Raw genomic sequence first — 18,019 nt, 5'->3', positions numbered from 1 at the left:
CTACGCAAAACTACTTTGGCGGAAGCATAATTCCCCAAACCAGGGGAATGTGATGCGTCTTAGTATAGAGGTGACAATAACGTAGTGACGTCACCATCTATGTATAGAATGACCTTGTTGAATAAACCTGTCGCGTGCACGGACACATGACGTCGTTAATAAACAAACAATCGTTCGATGTGTTTCATTGTTTTTGAAGTTTCCAAACATACCACGTTTGATTGTTATTGTTCTTGTGTAGTAAAACTGCGATGGGTTCAACAGAATACTAGGATTAGCGTTGAATAGAGAGAAGTTTATGTTGCTCGGCTCGAACACCGAAAGCGCTCGCTAAGGCTCGCGATCCCGGCGTTCTAAGCCTCGCAACATGAACGTCTAGCTATTCAACGCTAACCTTGTATTCTTTATCAGCCCCCGCAAAATAAAATTTTGACTGCTGAGAAAACGGACTATAATCCATGCATATTCAGAACGAAACTTTATCGATAATAGTACCAGAATACATTTTTAATCAAATTTCTGACAGTATTGGTGTGACGATGCTTTTGAAGAGGATGGGTCCGATATAAAAACATCAATTTAAGTTTATCTACATCACCACAATTGTGTATGTGGGTACGAAAATTTTGGGTACGAAAACATAAATCGGTACGAAAATTTTGGGTACGAAAAAATTATGCCAACAAACAAAATAAGTAACGAACACAATTTGGGTGCGAAAAATAAATTCGGTACGACAAAAATGTGGGTAAAAAACAAAATTGGGTAGGAAAAAAATGGATACGAAAACAAACTGGGTGCGAACAAAATTTGGGTATGAAAAATTTGAGTACGAAATTTTTTTTTTTTGGGGGGGGGGAACGGGGAAGTAGTACCCGTGGGGAACTTGACCCATTCAGCGAAACTGGGGGGCGGGTTACATTCTCGATCAAATCTAAAATAACTACAATTAGGGTTTTCCCAGCGTCACAGCGTTTGAAGTACCACCTGGCATTTTCGTGTCTGGTTCTTGTCCCGAACCTCTCGATATATTTGAAAAAAGACGGGAACAAAGCTGCCTTTACCCTTATCAATAATAATCAGCGAGGTATGCCGATTGAGAAAATTTAGCTCACTCAATCGGACTGGTTCGGTCTTTTACATAGGTCGCCATTGTGAAGAATTGTTTCATGGTATGATAACTGATACGAGCTGCTTCGCTGAAGCAGCATCGTCAATAAAACTGAGCTTCGTTATTAATCTGATCTTAACCCCTCAAAAGTTACTGTCCCTTTGAAAAAGTCCAACTGATATGAAACATGCAAATGAATGCGAAGTCTATAAACAAAGAAGGCATACATTATGCTATAAGTGACATGCCAATATTACTTACATGCATTTGATGTAAAATACTTGAACATGTCATCGCTAGCTCTATCAAGATTTTATATCACCTCCAACACGGTTTAGTTCTTGTGAAACACAACTGATATCATTCCTCCAAAACCTAACCCAATCCAACAATCAAGGTATACAAACTGACGTCATCACTATGGATTTGCTTAAGCATTCCGTAAAGTGCCCACAACACTACCTCGTATACAAATTTAAATTCTATGGACTAAATTCAAATGATTTCTTCTGGATATCTGACAAATAGAGCTTAGACTGTTGATCTGGAGAGAACCATGTCAGAAAATGTTCCCGTAACCACCGGGGTCAAACAGGGCGCTGTCTTGGGGCCCATCTTGTTTCTGACCTACATAAACGACTATGCTGATTACATCAAACATAGCACTCTGAGACTTTTTGCAGGTGATAGCATCATCTACAAAAATATCAACAATCTCTCATATGCCCATAAGCTCCAGCTAGATGTTAAAGCTGCTGGTCGATGGGAGCATGACTTATTAATAAAATTTCACCCTGAAAAAATGTAACATCCTTAGCATTACCCAGAAAAGAAATCCTATAATCCTATATATTTCATGATCACATTAAGTAAATCACGCCAAATATCTACCCTTACACGCCAAATAGAATAAACAATTTATCTACTTTTCATAATATAATACTTAAATAAAAAAATTAAACTCTACCAAATCTGGTAGGATTTTTTTGTCATGGCAGAGATTGTATGTGAGAGCAAGGAACGGCAACTCTGCTTGGAGATTGGTGGACACTGTGGATGAGCAAACGATTTATTGCTTAAATTAGCCTATCATTGTGTACACACCGGTCTTACTGACCTGTGAACTAACGCGCAAGGAATTGCGGGTAGAACTTCTTTTACGAGTGAAAGTGAAAGCGAAATTAGGTCAGGTAATCGTGCTTCTGATAATCGCTATCAGTCTTAATAGAGATTCAAAATCACATTTAAACATAATTAAATAACATTTCTTTAAACAACATTCCGTTTTAAACACACAATAAAAAAGACTTTTCTTTCATTATTAACATTTTCATTCCTACGCAGAACTACTTTGGCGGAAGCATAATTCCCCAAACCAGGGGAATGTGATGCGTCTTAGTATAGAGGTGACAATAACGTAGCGACGTCACCATCTTATGTATGTACCTAGAATGTCAGCCTATCTTACGGAGGATTCCGGAGATAGTGGATGTATCACGATTGGCAGCAATCGCACATTTTCGGCCCATTCCGTCAAACATCGGATAAGATAATTCAATCGGTACCCCTCGCAACTTATCCGACGTTTGACGGAAAGGGCCGAGAATGTGCGATTGAAGATTATTGATAATCTGCGAGGGGTACCGAATGGATTGGCAGGTTGGACGACAAATGGCTACCTGCAACTAAATTTGTGTGGAAGAAACGTTTCATATTGATCTTGTTGGTCGTAAGCTGTACCTTTAATTTTCTTTAGATGTTCTTTTGCGGGAAAATTTACGTATTACTGGTGATGACACTCATGTAATATATGGAACATCTTTATGTTGCGTTATCCTTCAGTAAAACTCATACAATTCTTTACATACATTGTGTGTTTATTATCAATGTGAAGGGCGCTCTTTCCAGATGTACATTTATTGACAAATACATAATATATAATATTGATAAATACATACATAACACGATTGAAAATTACAATGGACCTGGGGACCGTTTCTTAAAACTACGTACGTTCAAAAATCATGCGTAAGTGCAAAACGTTTAGTTTGTAGCGTTTCTATAAACTTCGTAAAGTTACGTTTACCGTATTTTTGCACGTAAAGTTACGTGTGCTCAAAGGCTCACGTAACTCAGTAATTTAGCGTAAATATGGCGGCGTATGCACCGATATTTCGGAGAACCGAACGTAGACTACGAAATCTACGAGCGCAACATCATTTTAGTTAATTTAAACCTTTATCTATATTAAGATCTTGGTAGGGCATGGAAAGATACTTTAACGGAAATCCTGCACTGATTGTGCAGGATCTATTGTGTACGATTGCGGATTGGAGTTTTGCTAAAAGAGGAAATTTTACATGTTCGAATCGATTGTTGTTATGATTTGTTCGATTTTCCTTTTGACAATTCATTCAACTTTCGTTTTGAACAAGGCTTTATCTATCACAAGACGCCAACTTGAACTCAACGAATGTGACGTTTGCTGAGTGATAGAATTGATTCATTGTAAACATGGGTAAAATTATACTTTTTCTGTAAGAATTATGTGTTAGAATTGTATAATCTACGTTTTTGTAAATAGTTGCATTTATATTATACTGCTGTGTCAATGAATGACAATTATACAGTAGTCTGTGCTAATATTAATTTAATTAATTTTAGCACAGATTACTGTATAATTGTCATTCATTGACACAGCAGTATAATATAAATGCAACTTTTTACAAAAACGTAGATTACTGTATACAATTTTTATTGATATGTCAACAGCGCTTCTTATAAATGTGTATACGGTTGTCACTTTATTGTTGAATTTGGCACATTTACAGTTTAAGCAGAAGTTATGCATCAAGATCCATTTCTTTGGAAATAATATCATGCATATATCATTTTGTCAAAACTGCGTAAAATAAAATATACTGTAGAGACTGTGAGATACAATCTGTCGACATGTTAGCCCAGTTCAGTTAGATTGGTCTTTGTCAGCTCTGGTACTACAATTGTATTTTATTTCAGGTGTGTGGCTTTAAATACTCAACACCTTCATTGTTTTCGACTGTGTGCTTATGGATTAATTTAATGTTTGATCTGCATAACGCCTGCATAATATCATAACACAAAACATGTGCATAGTTGTCTTTTTGTAAGATTTGTTTTATATTGAAAACAATAATAACGTTTCATTTTTGTGCCGATATAATTTGCATAGATATTTTATTAGTTGTAAATATATGTCATAACTAATGAATATTAAGAATCACTCGCTCGAATCATGTTTCAAAATAAGGTTATACAATACAAGTGTCTGTTGTTTCTTTGGCATTTAATGCTTAATGCATTTAATTTTGAATAAAATACTTTACGTGAAGCTGTTATTTTATAAAAAAAATATTTTAATTAATGAATGACACGCTAAAAGTTCCTAAGATATGTACTGCTTACGACGAGTACTTGTCAAACAAATTCAAACAAAATCCTCCCTTGATATATTTGTTTTTTATTTTAATTAATGAATGACACGCTAAAGTTCCTAAGATATGTTATGCTTACGACGAGTGCTTGTCAAACAAATTCAAACAAAATCCTCCCTTGATATATTTGTTTTAATTTAAATAGATCAAATAAAAGAAATTGCCAGTACCGATAAATACAATCTAGAACATCCCAGTAAAGAGTCACCGAATATCGTATTTCTTCAACAAGAGGCAATACAAGTGCAATACATTTTAGGTTTTAATAAACTACTCAAACGTTAATAACTTTCGCAAATATCACTGTTGATTTATTGACATACAGTTTAATAATGCCAAGCATTTCTTAAGTAGCCTAACCCTACGGAGTTTGTCTTCGACTGTTGACTAAAGTAGATCAATCACTCTGGATCAGCAGACGATTTATTTCATAAATCAATCTCTGGGTTAATGGTCGCCATCTTTCGAACTACTTTCAAAAGTACAACAACAACAATAACAGTAGAAGACAATTTTAATTGCGAAAAGTTGAAAAATTGAGTACACGTGTCACGGTTGTTGAGTGAAATAGTGTTATTTTCAACTGTGTATGAAGCATGTGAACTGGTAGTGGAATAACCGAATTGTTGGTGGAAATGGAATTTAGAAATATATCTAATAATTCATTATCGTGTAGAATTATCATCAGCATCATTTCTGTGGAACATTGCAATATTCAAAATACAAGTGTTTCATAGATATGGTGCTTTTGACATAGTTCACTAACCATCAAGACTGAAATGATTCATGCACACAGGTAAAGTAAATAGTTGAATTTGTGCAGAATGTTTATTTTTTACAAATTATTATTTAATTTGACCAATTTATTTTAGATTGATTGCACTGAAACTCAAAGTCTAAAGCTTAGTAAGACACTTAAGCCAGTTTTCTGAGATGAAACAATACTTGTTCAGAGTATAGCAGGTTCATGCGGCCTCTGGTTTATTTATTTGGCCTCTGCCTTTAACCTGGGTCGCTTTGATTTCAGGTGTTTAGCCCCCATATCAACAAGGCTCTCGAACCTATATGTAGTTATTCATATTGTTTAAAGATTTTGAGAACCCTCACTCGGTGCCAGTGGGGATAAAACAGGGACCTTCTTATAGCTAGATGAATGCATCAAATATGCCAGCAACACTTTATAATCAATAACTTTATAATTGATGATTCTGTTCTTTTAACTACATTACTAATTTACCAAAACAATGTGAAACACATCTTTATGCCCCCAAAGGAGGGCATATAGTGATCGCACTGTCCGTCTGTCTATCAGCATTTAGGTTTCGAAAAAATGCTATAACTTCTATGTCGCTTCAGATGTAACATTCATATTGGACCAATGGTATGCATGTGTATATGGACAAGGCCTTCCCATACACACACAAATTTTGAGCCCTTTGACCATGAACTTAGGGTCGGCGTTTAGGTTTTGAAAAATGCTCATAACTTCTATTAAAGCGTTTATCAGGGCGTATGTCATCCTACGGAGACAGCTCTTGTTTTTGCTACTGTCCTCTGCACAAACCATGATATATCTGCATATATGCATCCAATCAAATCAGTAAAACTATTTGTCACTTAATTACAGTAAACTTATTGCATGTTAACTTTTCAACAATATATATATACATGTATATATAATTATATATAACAGATCTTGAAAAAAACACACATCAAACTTCAAATTGTTTTAGTAAATTATAGGCTTTATAATTGGTATTGTGACATTGACACCACTCATGCTTGCGACTATACAATTATACAACTATGGAACACATTATTTATGAGAAATTCCAATACATCAACATATCGTCTCAGATTTAAGGCAGATAATCTAGTGCTTAATTTTTTGCTGCCATTTTTACTATTACACATTTTTTTCATTTTATGTTATGATGCATTGATCTTGTTTCTAAATTAACCAAGCAATCATGTTAAACTTTTGAAGAAAGATGTTGTCTGATAAATATAGAAAATATAATCACTACAAAGTGAACAAAATTCAGTTGAATACTGTGACCAACAGAGATTTGCCAAAGAGCAATTCAGATCATGATTTAAATTAAATACAAGTAATATGAAAGTCTGCCTATTGGATCCCAGTTAAGACTAATTTGTCAAAGCTGCACATTAATTTTCCCTCAGCCATGTAGAATTGGGGACTAAATACCATCAAGTCATGTAAAAAGGAGCAGGGTATAGCACGCTGCTATTGATCTCTTGAGCTTTCACATGAATTTTACGGGTAATTTTCATACAACAAATGATATTATATAGTGTAATGATAAAGCATTATGAGCACAAATTATATCTCGTACTAGTGGTGCAAAAATCATTTAAGTGTCACATTTCAAAAGAAAATTTATATAAAAAAGTATTATTAATTGTTAAAACATTATAAAAGGTTATTTCAATTCACTAAAGCATTTAATTACAAGAACAAGTGCATTTTATGTCCATTACAATACATGTAACAGTATTGGCATTGTATTTATCTGCATTTGTTGTGCATTTAATACACTTAAAAATGCAGACAAGACACACTTCTAACAGAAACAAATTAATTTATTTTTTTCTGCATTTTTCCAGCATTAATACTCTTCAAGTGTATTTTTTATCATCCCAAATACACTTTACCAGGAAAAAGGTATATTAAAATGCATTTTTAGTTTGTTTTAAGTATATTTTCAAATGCATTAAGACACTCTTTTCTTTTGCAAAAAATGTTGAACAAAAACTTGAAAATATTTAATATACTAAAGTGTAGTAATAATTAAAGTTTTGTATGAGCATCAAAAACAGTGTCAAATTCATACCAGTGCCTATTTAGTAGCAGTAGGCCTTATATGGTCTACTTGTGGTAGAAATAATGCATTTTGTATAATACAACATACATAAATTAAAAAATATAGCTGCCCATACAGTCCAATACAATGTTCAATTAACTACACTATGCAAAGTTGAAATATGACATCAAGCTTGGAATAATCTTTTCAATAATGAATCATATGCTGTTTTAATGTATAAGTGAAATAGACACTTGCATATTCAAACTGATTTTACATCAAAACTAAATGTTTAATTTGATTTTTAGCTCCACTGGCCAAAGGTCCTGTGTCCATCGTGCATCCATGCATAAACTTTTCCTTTAAACATCTTCTCCTAAACTACTGGTCCAATTCTGATGAAATTTCTTAGGAATGTTCCTGGGGTGAACCTCTTTCAAATTTGTTCAAATTATGCCCCTGGGATCAAATTTGACTCTGCCCTGGGTGTCACAAAATTGAAAATTTGCTTAAATAAGGCCTATTTTGTGAAAATTTCAAAATCTCCTGTCCATAACCATTGGGCCTAGGGCTATCAAATTTGGTATGTAGAGACATCTAATAGTCCTCTACCAAATTTGTTCAAATTATACCCCTGGGGTCAAATTTGACCCTGCCCCGGGGGTCACAACATTGAACATATGCTTATATAGGGTACATTTTGTGAAAACTTTACAAATCTTCTCGTCTATAACCATTGGGCCTGGGGCTACCAAATTTGGTATGTAGTGGCATCTTATAGTCATCTACCAAGTTTGTTCAATTATGCCCCTGGGGTCAAGTTTGACCCTGCCCCGAGGGTCACAAAATTGAACATATGCTTATATAAGGCCTATTTTGTGAAAACTTCAAAAAAATTCTTGTCCATAACAATCCGGCCTAGGGCTATCAAATTTGGTATATAGTGACATCTAATAGTCCTCTACCAAATTTGTTCAAATTTAATCCCTAGGGTCAAATTTGACCCTGCCCCGGGGGTCACAAAATTGAACATATGCTTATATAATGCCTATTTTGTGATAACTTTAAAAAAAATCTTGTCCATAACCATTAGGCCTAGGGCTACACAATTTGGTATGTAGTGACATTGTATAGTCCTCTACTTAGTTTGTTCAAATTATGCCCCAGGGGTCAAATTTGACCCTGCCCCGGGGGCCACAAAATCAATTATATGCTTATATAGTGCCTATTTTGTGAAAATTTTAAAACTCTTCTTGTCCTTAACCATAAGGCATAGGGCTACCAAATTTGGTATGTAGTGACATGTTATAGTTCTCTACCAAGTTTGTACAAATTATGCCCCTTGGGTCTAATTTGACCCTGCCCGGAGTCACAAAACTGAACATACGCTTATATGGGGCCTATTTTGTGAAAACTTTAAAAATCTTGTTGTCCATAACCATTGGGCCTAGGGCTACCAAATTTGGTATGTAGTGACATCTAATAAACCTCTACCAAATTTGTTCAAATAATGCCTCTGGGGTCAACTTTGACCCAGCCCCGGGGAGTCACAAAATTGAATAAACGCTTTTAAAGCGCCTATTTTGTGAAATCTTTAAAAATCTTCTTGTCGAAAACCATTTGGACTATGGCTACCAAATTTGGTATGCAGTAACATCTTATAGTCCTCTACCACGTTTGTTCAAATTATGCCCTTTGGGTCAAACTTGATCCTGACCCACATGTCACAAAATTGAACATTATATACGCTTATATCTTGCTTATTTTGTGAAAACTTTAAAAATATTCTTGTCCTTAACTCTAGGACCTAGGGCTACCACATTTTGTATGTAGTGAGATAAAGTAGTCCTTTACAAATTTTGCTCAAATTATGCCCCTGGGGTTAAATTTGACCCAGCCCAGAAGGTCACAAAAGTGTACATGTGCTTAAATAGGGCCTATATTTAAGTATTTGCACATGCAGAGAAATTTGTTTCAGCCTTTTTTCAGCAGTGGAGCGATACAGGGCCATCATGGCCCTCTTGTTTAAATACTCAAAAAATGAAACCGTGGTTCATGCTTGCATGAACACAGTTTATAAATGCTGTCAGAATTATAAAATATGCAATTACTATAAATACAAATGCCAGGGAAAAGTGCTTTTTGTACTAAAAAATTCGAATGAATATTACAATAATACATTCTGAATACTTTAGTATGTAATTAACAGTTTTGTCTGAGAAAATAACTAAATTTTATATATTTATTCAAATTCACATAAATCATATTTCAAAAACACATAATTACTTCAAATCCTTTCACACAATACTGAAAAAAATGCACAGTTTCTGATTGTTATTGATTCTTTATTAATTTATACATGTACCATTTTTTTAAATTTTGATGCATCCTCAATTGTATAATGCACATCTTAATCTGTTTTAACAATTATAATATAAAGATTAAGGCTGACACAGTAAAATAATAATCCATGATTTCTGCAGTACTTGCAGACAAACTAGGAATACTGCTGTGATATTATCTATCTATCTAATAGGATATTAATTTGGCTTCAATAGAAAAAAATCAAAGCATACACATGTATAAAATGTGTATGTATATATTAGTTAAACTTAAATTGATTGACCATCGATAAAAAGATATTATAATATATGTATATATATATATCATTGTAAAACTAAAAATTAAATATGTATGTTTCTATTACATCATTTAGGACTTTTATTTTCATACAAAGTAGAGTGAAGCTTAAAACAGTATCCAATTGTAACAGTCAATTTTGGGAAAATCAACCTTATAATTATTTTCTGTGTTGGCCAATGTCATAACTGGTATAGAAAGTATATTGAACTGGAAGTTTTCTTTATTTTACATGATAACATTTGCTTGGTCAGCCATAATTGTCACAATCAAGTGGTCTTTTTACACTGTAGTTTTCTCACTGACTATGGGTTTGTTCTGAGAATGAGCCACACAAAGTATCGTTGGGGAGATGAGTTGTCAATTTTATGTTTATCAGTCTTTCATAATCCAGTATACCTGTAAAAAGGGAATTTGTAACTAATAATCACACAATATACACAATTAAAATTGTATGCATTTAGATTTATTTAGTACTGCACATTAATCATTTTCCAAAAATATGTAGCAACATTACATTATATAATGCTGCAATACTAAAGTAATTTACTAATTAAAGGTCGCTGATGTGTAATGGATGTGTTGTCCACCTAATGATCTGGAGGTCACTGGTTTGATCCCCAGTGTGGGAGCATTCTTAAGAAATCTCCAAGAGACACCCAAGTACTGGTTCTAGGCCCAGGAAACGAACTCAAGAGCATTTCACATACATGTACGTAGTTAGTACTTTAAATTTAATCGAACTAAAAATGGGTTAAAACTAACAACTGAAACCCTTATTAATACATTTTATTTTGAATCAAGCAAATGTGCAAATTCATTAAAAATAATTAGTAAAATTTAAAAATTCTACCTTAAAGTAATCATGATAATTTAGATCATTTTCAGAATATTTAATGATGATAATGATACAATTATATATTCCCTAAATGATAAAAATAAAACATGTAATGTTAATTTATGAAAAAAACGTTTTATTTTTATCAATATCATGGTAATTACAACTAGATACAGGCAATTAGACCAGAAACGTGCATTAATTATATTAATGAACAACCCAGACATTTGTAGTGATTTATGGTAACTATTTGATTAACGGTCTATACATGACCTGTCATAAAAGGTATTTTTTAACCAGTACTACAATCGGCAATGATAGTCTTGATTGCATACATATTCCAACGTCTATTATCGATTCGCTTCCTCAAACAGAATAAATATTTAATGTTTACATCGCGAAACGTAATGCATCCAGTTTCACTTTCGGTTTGGTTGGTTTTGTAAACACCGTAATTTCATCTTAAAAATTGGATGATAGGGTGATTAAATAATAATGGAAAAGTAAATCACTTGGATAATAGGTCAAAATGCAACACAAATGAACATTAATAGTGCTATTAATATCAAAGTTTCGGTAAAAAGTTTGGCGCTAGTTCAACGCGCATCGTATACAGCCTCATAACAATAGACTGACAACCTTTTGGGTAGTAAAGTAGTAATACAAGGCAATATGGCGACCGTTAGCCACGAGGCCTATCTTACGGAGGAATCCGAGATAGCCGATGTATCACGATTGGTAGATCAATAAGAACGCCGACTGCATATGACCGAGTGTATTTAAATCAATATTTGAACACAAATGGATGTGGGATATCAAATCATCATCATCATCATCATCATCGTCATCATCATCGTCATCATCATCATCATCATCAACAACAACATCATCATCTTCATCACCATCATCATCATCATCATCATCATAGTCATCAATTTGCTTTGACCATTCCAGGCTTACCACATTAAATATATCTGACAATTCCACTGACATTTCAAAACAGTCCCAAACGGGCAAACCTAACCAAACCAACTGGCCATAACCATTCCGTAAAACCATGTAAGACTGTTACGAATGTTAGCTTCATGTTCTGTACGACTTTGGGCGAGTTTTCACTTGCCTTAAAGTGGACGAGCTGGTCGTTTAAGGACGACATTTGCTCGAGTTCTCTTCAACATTGACACGAACATTTAGACGAGCTCAGCCAATATATATATTTATATATTCCTTATGTTAGTGTATCAATCGCAGATATAATAACTGACTTCGAGAATGATCGAGTGTAGACGATTCTGCACGAGTTTATAAGCATATGTCGTTCGCGATTTCCAGCCCCCCCCCCCCCCCCTCCAAATGCACACCAAAGTCGAGTTATGCCCTAGAATGCCAACAGAAAGCTAAATTCTACGGGACGTGAAGACATGCAGAAGATGTGTATTCGAGAGTGCACGATTGTCGTGAGACGTGCCCTCGCTACGTGTACGATAGGCGTCGACAATATTGAACGGTTTAAAATTATCGCCGCTTCTTGGCGAGTTCGAGCAACAGAAGAATACAACACTGCGACACAGAACGACGAGTGGGCAGATTCACACGAGATAATGCAAGTTCTGGCGAGGTACATTGACTCCACATCACGATCATCAGAAATCAGACAGACAGACGAACGGACGGACGGGGGGACGGACGGACGGACGGACGGACGGACGGACGGACGGACGGGCAGGCAGGCAGGCAGACAGACAGACAGACAGACAGACAGACAGACAGACAGACAGACATTTTATTCCAGACTTGTACATAGTTTATCGTCTGAACACATACATTTACACAGAAAATGTAAATATTATAAGAAGTTATCATTTCCGTATCGTAAAATCAACAGTAAGGAATTATGTGTTAAGGTTACATTAATGACGATACTATTTTTGTAGAAGAGATGAGCAAATATTGAATATATTGAATATACATTTGAATTTACAAAAAAGATGTATACAGACGTGACTGAACACCTCAAAACGACCACAATACTCAGTTACACACGGGTGAACGGTAAAACTTGTATATGCACCTTTCAGTTTCTCATTTGCAGTGGGATTATTTGGCAAATGTAAGAAAGTTCGGTTATTGAAACTATTTCCACTGGTATAAGACATTTATAATTTCAATTTGTACAGGGTAGCAATTCAAATTGATTGTTATTTCATTGTTTTATCTTAAATTGTGTTCGCCGAAGAAGTAGAAGTAATATGTCTTTTTAATTGAATTTGCTATAACATATAACACATATATATAATTTCGGACTAGTACTTGAAAGTTCCCTGGGTACTCTTATGTATGCTACAATATACCCTGGGTACAGAAAATATACTTAAACATACCCAGGAATACTTAGGCTAAATCTGATGTTGTTTGCTCTATTTTCAAATTAATAATGTTTCCGTTTACATTCTGTGAAATGGCCTCCGCGATGATATTATTGAAACTCGTACTCAAAAAAGCATATTGAGTTAGGTTTTGTTCAAAGAGGATTTTGTTTCGTATTCGGAAGTGCGTTTGATGACATCAAATTTTAGGCAGGAATAAAATTATGTACCCAGGGTACATTGAAGTGTACTTAAGAGTACCCCGGGTACTTTTAAGTAGTACGGGGCCAACAATGACCAATCAAGCTTCAGTTGTTTAAGCGCTGCAATTATTAACTGGAAGTAAAGGTCAAAGCTCACTCACTTGGCTAACTTTGCGCAATGGTTATTGTAACAACTAAAACTTAAGTTATCTGAATATTAATCATGGCTAATTTTAAAGTAGGTTTGAAAAGTGTTCAATGTTTAAGTAAATTTACTGAAAACGTGTATTGAAATGTACCAAATATGTCATTTTATACAAAAACTGTCAAAACACTATGACTTTTAAACCAATGATATTTGTGTTTGGTAAGTTACAGTTGTAAGATGCTCAAAGTTGTATTTTTAGCGAGGCTGTTTTCGGAGAGAGAAAACCCGAGCTATTGTCATAGCCAGCTAGTTGTCCAACGTCCACCCGTCCGCTGTAGGCAATGTGCTAAAACCTTAACATTTGGCTCTAAAATCAAAGTGCTTCCACCTTCAACTTTGAAACTTCATATGTAGATGCACTTTGATGAGTTCTAAACGCCACACCCATTTTGGGTCACTAGGTTATAGGTCAATGTAACTGTGACCTCTACAAAAATATAAAATTCTGACAAGCTTTCACAGTCCAGCGTTTTTTTTACCAATCCATGATTTTTTTTTTAAATATTGAACAAAAAACTATAATATAATTATATATGTGAAGAAGCATACTTTATGATAATTGCCAATGCCTATTGTCTCAAATTAATTGAAGCATTCATGGACAATGTTAATTTATCACAGAAAAAAAGATTCTCATTTTAAGTGAATTGATGAGTAAAAATCTGTTGTTGTTTTTTTAAATGTTTTGCACACAAGTATACATATAAACATGGTAAAAACATGATGTTGATTGTTATAAAATTATCTAGAAGTGCGACAAGTGAATACAAGCTACAGAGTTTGTTAATTCTTCTAAAACCATACTGTACTACTGTACATTATTATTGATCAGTAAATGAAATGTTAAAAAATACTACCTTCTTTACAGAGGCCATTGCTGATGTTCTTCTCATTATAGGACATTCCATTTGTAATTCAGTGACGCACTAAACATAATCAAAGATACCCTTCCAGTAAATTGAATTCCTGTCAGGAAACTCCTTGATTATGTTTCTGTAAATTCAGATGTGTAAGCTACAATACACATGCCTGTCTACTCAGTATTATCCATCCATTTTTTCCAGTTTGCTCCAGCAATTCCAGTTTAAAATATATCTGACTAACCTTCGTAAAAGATTTGCTTCAGTAAGAATCATCTCTTCTGTTTTAACAAAGAGCATATCCAGCACAAACAAAGAATGGCCACACTTAATTTTAAAAGAATCAAGAGTTTAGTTTAAACCTATTTATTTTAGCTCGATTGCATAGAAAGTAATTCCTACTTATTTGAAATGCTCTCGAGTCCGTTTCCTGGGCCTAGAACCAGTACTTGGTGTATCGAAAGAACGCTCCCACAGCGGGGATCGATCCCGTGACCTCCCGGTCGCTAAGCGGACACCATATCCATTACACCACGGCGACCTTGCGTTCAAAGAGATTGAACTTTTTTTACAGTTGACCCCTTTTTTCATCGCAATTTCGCAAACAAGGGAAAATCCTTTGCTCTTTATAAGGTACTTCTTAAGGATAAATGTATAGATATTTAGTCTACCGAAAGTTTGTTAGAGAAAGCAAATTAAATCTACTTTATGAATTTCTTTAAATGTTCTCTATAAGGTCCGCGCAATCACCAGACTTCTGTTTAGAGATTATTCAAACATAGCAACTAAGTTTTACGCTACGTTCGGTTTATAGAAACGCACTTACGCATTCAGAAAAGCGTACGTAACTTTATACGTACGTACATTTTCGTCCGTAAACTTACGCATTGTACCAGAAACGGCCCCCTGGTCAGTGTCGCGGTGGGGAAGTTATCCGCGATTTGGGGTTGCACGATAACTCTGAATGCATTTAGGTACATACTTTATCATTGTTTACACATTCAGGCATGGTTTGTAATGAAAGCATTTATAACAGAAAAAACACAGATAAGAACGACGCAACGGCATTGAGTTGAATTGACTTTTTCACGTCTATCAATTGTATTTAAAAATAGTATCAAAATAAGCATATCGTCGCTTGTGTAAATCTTTTCTGACGCGGTTTAAATATTTTAAACAAAGCGCACGTGATTTTGCGAGCGCGTGATACTCTTCGAGTCTTTGTGTGAATTGAAATAAATCCTTTAACAATAGACGTGAGGAGTTAAAGCTATTTGCGGTGAATTACGGATCCATCTTTTCTTCGTGTATTGCATTATAAAACTATAAACCAAGACAAGATATTCGTTCACATATTTTCACATTCTTTCAAATATTTTTTAACAAAACTGTTTTCTTATATTAGGACTAACAATTGAACGAAGATTTTTGTATACAGTTCAATTCGAACATAGGCACCTTCAACAAAAAACTCTAAATACGATATATAAACATATACAGTGGATACAACTGTAAAATAATTGCAGCATGGTATAAACAACGAACAATGGCGATTACACGTAAACATTGCTGTAAACTATATGTCGGGGAAACTAATCAAAATGTATGCCGCATAATGAATAGCCATAGATTTGATATAAAAAAAACTGTTCAATAAGTCCTATTTCACATGTTACTACACATTTTAGATCTACTCACAATGATTGCACTTAATCTGATTTCTCTTTTGTACCTATTGATGTTGTTGAAAACAGTCTTGACCGTTTATGCAAAGAAACAGTTTGGATGCATAAATTAAAATATATGATTAGTAACGATCTAAATAATAAACTGCTTTATAACATATAGAACATAAGCATAATTCACATATATGCGTTTGATGTTTGCCTATTACCATGTCTTTTTATAATTATATTATATTATCACTAATTTGCTGGTGTATCAAGACTGATCCATCATTGTATATTGTAATATTATGTGTTTAATACTATATGTTATATGTTTTTTTCCGCCAAACGACGTAACGTTAATGTATATAAAACGTTGACGTCAGTTCCTATGTTTTGTTTACATTGATACTACTAACGAAGGCTATGGCCGAAACATAGTGAGTATAATGCAAAATTAATAATTATTAAACAAAAGTAACCTGTTTTTACGGATTATTTTATTTTATGAAGAATAATCGGGACGATTGAACTTTACCGGTACGTAAACAAAGAATGGAAAAACGTATAATTTTATCGTTGCTAAGCGCGCAACACCTAACACCTAACGCAACACCTAATAATCCTTTTTATCCTATATATTTCCTTACTATCGGGGGCTACCGCCCCCAAACCCCCGCTTTGTCGATAGTGGTAAACAAATGCGTACCGGTAAAGTTCAATCTAGACGTATAATCTTACAAATACGTATGGGACCTTTCAGTTTAATAATTATACGTTACCCCCACCGGAAACACTCATAAGTCACCAATAAATGACTAAATACACACACTGACATTTTCGTTACAGGCACGAAGAATGCTAGCCAGTAAACGTCTCGCAGTATTGTGCATCCTACTGTGTCTGTTCCCGAAAGGTGTCGGAGGTATGATCAACAGTTTTATGCTACACTTATTTGCATTTAGTTTTCATTACATAATAAGCGTTATATATCGGCTAAAAAGTAAACAAAACAAAAGGAAGTCCCGGTCCTGAGCACAGAATAATTCAAACATCTTTCACTTTTATGTAAACGCCGTATCTAGGATGTTCCGATCATGTGGCCGTTTAACATTTCCATACGAACCCACACAATTTTACATAAATATTCACGACCGTTATACTTTTTCATGAATTTGCAAAATGGCGTCAATATTTTGCAAATATCTTATTGACAAATGCCTTTGGCATTTAAGAAAAGCGTGCGTTATTTTCTTGACAATTCAAAAACCGAAGAAAGCAGAATAATTATATTAAACAAGAGGGCCATACTGGCCCTGAATCGCTCACCTGACTAATCAAATACAATCCCAACCCAGATTTCATCAAGATAAACATTCTGACCAAATTTCATAAAGATTCGATGAAAACTGTGACAACTATTGTCTACACAAGGTTTTTCTATTATTTGACCTTGTGACCTAGTTTTTGACCTCAGGTGACCCAAATGCAATCCCAACCCAGATTTCATCAAGATAAACATTTATAAAAAAAAATAAAAATTGGATGAAACTGTGACCTCTATTGTCTACACAAGGTTGTTCTATTATTTGACCTAGTGACCTAGTTTTTGACCCCAGATGACCCAAATACAATCCCAACCCAGATTTCATCAAGATAAACATTCTGACCAAATTTCATAAAGATTGGTTGAAAACTGCGACCTCTATTGTCTATACAAGGTTTTTCTCTTATTTGACCTAGTGACCAGTCACCTAGTTTTTGACATAGTGACCTAGTTTTTGACCCCAGATGACTCAAGTACAATCCCAACCCAGATTTCATCAAG

The 18,019-nt window shown here is 34.5% G+C and overlaps 1 protein-coding gene across 11 annotated transcripts in view; it reads left to right on the top strand.

Moving 5' to 3' along the window:
* The window catches only part of LOC127873190 (interferon alpha-inducible protein 27-like protein 2A), a 38,743-nt gene that overhangs the window by 18,721 nt on the left and 2,003 nt on the right, over window positions 1-18,019 (top strand). For 7 of the 11 annotated variants that reach the window (XM_052416933.1, XM_052416935.1, XM_052416931.1 and 4 more), the window contains exon 2: window positions 17,041-17,116. In XM_052416933.1, coding sequence (XP_052272893.1) covers window positions 17,050-17,116 — 67 coding nt within the window. In that variant the 5' untranslated portion in view covers window positions 17,041-17,049. Of the gene's footprint in view, window positions 1-2,729; window positions 2,841-3,581; window positions 3,630-16,554; window positions 16,732-17,040; window positions 17,117-18,019 lie in introns of those variants that run through there. The other 4 variants (XM_052416929.1, XM_052416936.1, XM_052416926.1 and 1 more) reach the window with 4 other exon arrangements.

The sequence above is a fragment of the Dreissena polymorpha genome, chromosome 3, assembly GCF_020536995.1.
Source record: "Dreissena polymorpha isolate Duluth1 chromosome 3, UMN_Dpol_1.0, whole genome shotgun sequence".
Taxonomy (NCBI): Eukaryota; Metazoa; Mollusca; class Bivalvia; order Myida; family Dreissenidae; genus Dreissena; species Dreissena polymorpha.
This window is presented reverse-complemented; position numbering and strand designations above follow the sequence as displayed.